Below are 1,979 nucleotides of genomic sequence, written 5' to 3'. Positions count from 1 at the left end.
GATTCTTATAGCCTTTCCTCTGGCATTTTTGCATAAAGATTTCTTGGTTTTCAAACTATTTCAAGAATTTTGAAATCAAACGAAGAGAATGGGGAGAGTTGTTGTTCTAAAAAGTAGAAGAAATCATGAAGGAGGTTGAGAGCATTGGTTGGACTATCCTTCGCTACAGACCTTCAGAGCTTCGTCTGTCTTTCAATTCGTTTGGGAAGCTGAGTCGATTCCCAGAATCCAACAACAATATACACAGTGTTTGGCAAGACGTCGAAAAGACTAACTAGAAGTCACATTCTTCTGTCCTTAAGAATGCCTATAAGATATAAATTCTTACTCTTCCGTTCGCGAAATCCAGCAACAAAATACACAGTCCTAGGCGACGCGCAGAAGTCGGTCCCAGGAATGCAAAAACGAAGCACCTTGCTTTTACATGAGCCACCAAATTGATGCCAGAGACCTAGACCCATGCTTGGAGCCCATTCTCGATCAATCTCTCAGAAAAATCATGCACAAGACATGCAATCTGTTATTGGACATTCCGCTAGACAACCGCTAGTGCGATTCTCCCGAAAAACCACCTCGCATGCTAGATATTTTCATTTCGAAATATCTGCCATTTATAAACACCTAAATTTTGTACAAAATTACATTTAGAACTGAAAATTCCAAACATGGCTGGCTATGGAGGCCTTTGTTTGCGAGGTTTACGTTTATGGATGAGAACATCCCACATCTACCGTGGCTGCAGCGGGAAAACCCCCGTACCCAAGACACCTGTAGAGGAAAAACCCCACCGGAAACTCCAGTCCACCAGCAGCTCAAATGCCAGCGAAGATCCATATACCTTCAGGCGGATTAGGAGAATTTCCGTCTACAGTTTGGTGGTCGGCAGCCTCGTCGGTGCCGTGCTTTGGGCCGTCTACGAACTGGGAAAGCCAGAGATGGATCAGCATGGTGTCCCCATCGAAGATCAGTTTAGTGGCTTGCCTTGGGTGCAGGAGTTCTTGGAGAGGATGTGGCACTCCCTGCAGTACTATCAGAAAATGCTGGAAGAGCCACTGCCCGTGAAGCTGCTGCCGGACACACTCCCGCCGCCCTACATCCAGCCACCGTACACCCTGGTCCTGGAGATCAACGACATTCTGGTGCATCTGGACTGGACCTATCAGACGGGCTGGCGCTTCAAGAAGCGTCCCGGCGTCGACTTCTTTCTGCGCAAGTGCAGCAAGTACTTTGAGATCGTGGTCTACACCTCGGAGCAGGGCATGATCGCATTTCCCCTGATGGACGCTCTCGATCCCTATGGCTACATCAGCTATCGCCTGGTGCGCGGCGACACCGAGCTGGTGGAGGGGCAGCACGTGAAGAAACTCCAGAATCTCAACAGGAATCTGAGTCGCGTGGTGGTCGTGGACTGGGATCGTAATGCCACGCCCCAGCATCCGGAGAACACCTTTGTCATGACCCGCTGGCTGGGCAACGACGACGATGTGCAGCTCTTCGATCTGACGGCGTTCCTGGAGCTCCTGGCCAGCAAAAATATCAACGATGTGCGGGAGATCCTCCAGTATTACAACAAATTCGAGGATCCCATTGCGCAGTTCAGGGAGAACCAGCGGAGGCTTCTGGAACGCGAGGACAAGACCACAGTCAAGACGGTTCAAACCCAACGACACTGGACGACCCGCCTTCTGGGACGATATAGAGGTACCGACAACTAGAAACGATTCAAAATTCATGGATGTTTTTATTTTTCGTTCGTTATCGATATGTGAAGTTAGACGATTAATGTTTACAAACCTGATGACACTGATTCTTCGATTCATTTCTCTAGAATTTATCGATTAATATTATAATAACTGATTCGCTATTTGTAAAACTGAAAATTATCGATCGATAACGATATATATATCAATAATTGTAGTTAATTATAAAATAGAACCGTGGAAATTCTCTACGCACTGCTTTTTCCAAAAAATTATCGA

The 1,979-nt window shown here is 46.8% G+C and overlaps 1 protein-coding gene across 1 annotated transcript; it reads left to right on the top strand.

The window, feature by feature from the left end:
- The first annotated feature begins 598 nt into the window (after nt 1–598).
- ttm3 (tiny tim 3) lies at nt 599–1,935 on the top strand. Its single transcript, XM_002132235.3, has one exon. It carries the CDS (start codon nt 666–668, stop codon nt 1,713–1,715), a length of 1,050 nt encoding a protein of 349 aa, XP_002132271.2. The 5' UTR covers nt 599–665; the 3' UTR covers nt 1,716–1,935.
- The last annotated feature ends 44 nt before the right edge of the window (nt 1,936–1,979 follow it).

The sequence above is a fragment of the Drosophila pseudoobscura genome, chromosome 4 (genome assembly GCF_009870125.1).
Source record: "Drosophila pseudoobscura strain MV-25-SWS-2005 chromosome 4, UCI_Dpse_MV25, whole genome shotgun sequence".
NCBI lineage: Eukaryota > Metazoa > Arthropoda > Insecta > Diptera > Drosophilidae > Drosophila > Drosophila pseudoobscura.
This window is presented reverse-complemented; position numbering and strand designations above follow the sequence as displayed.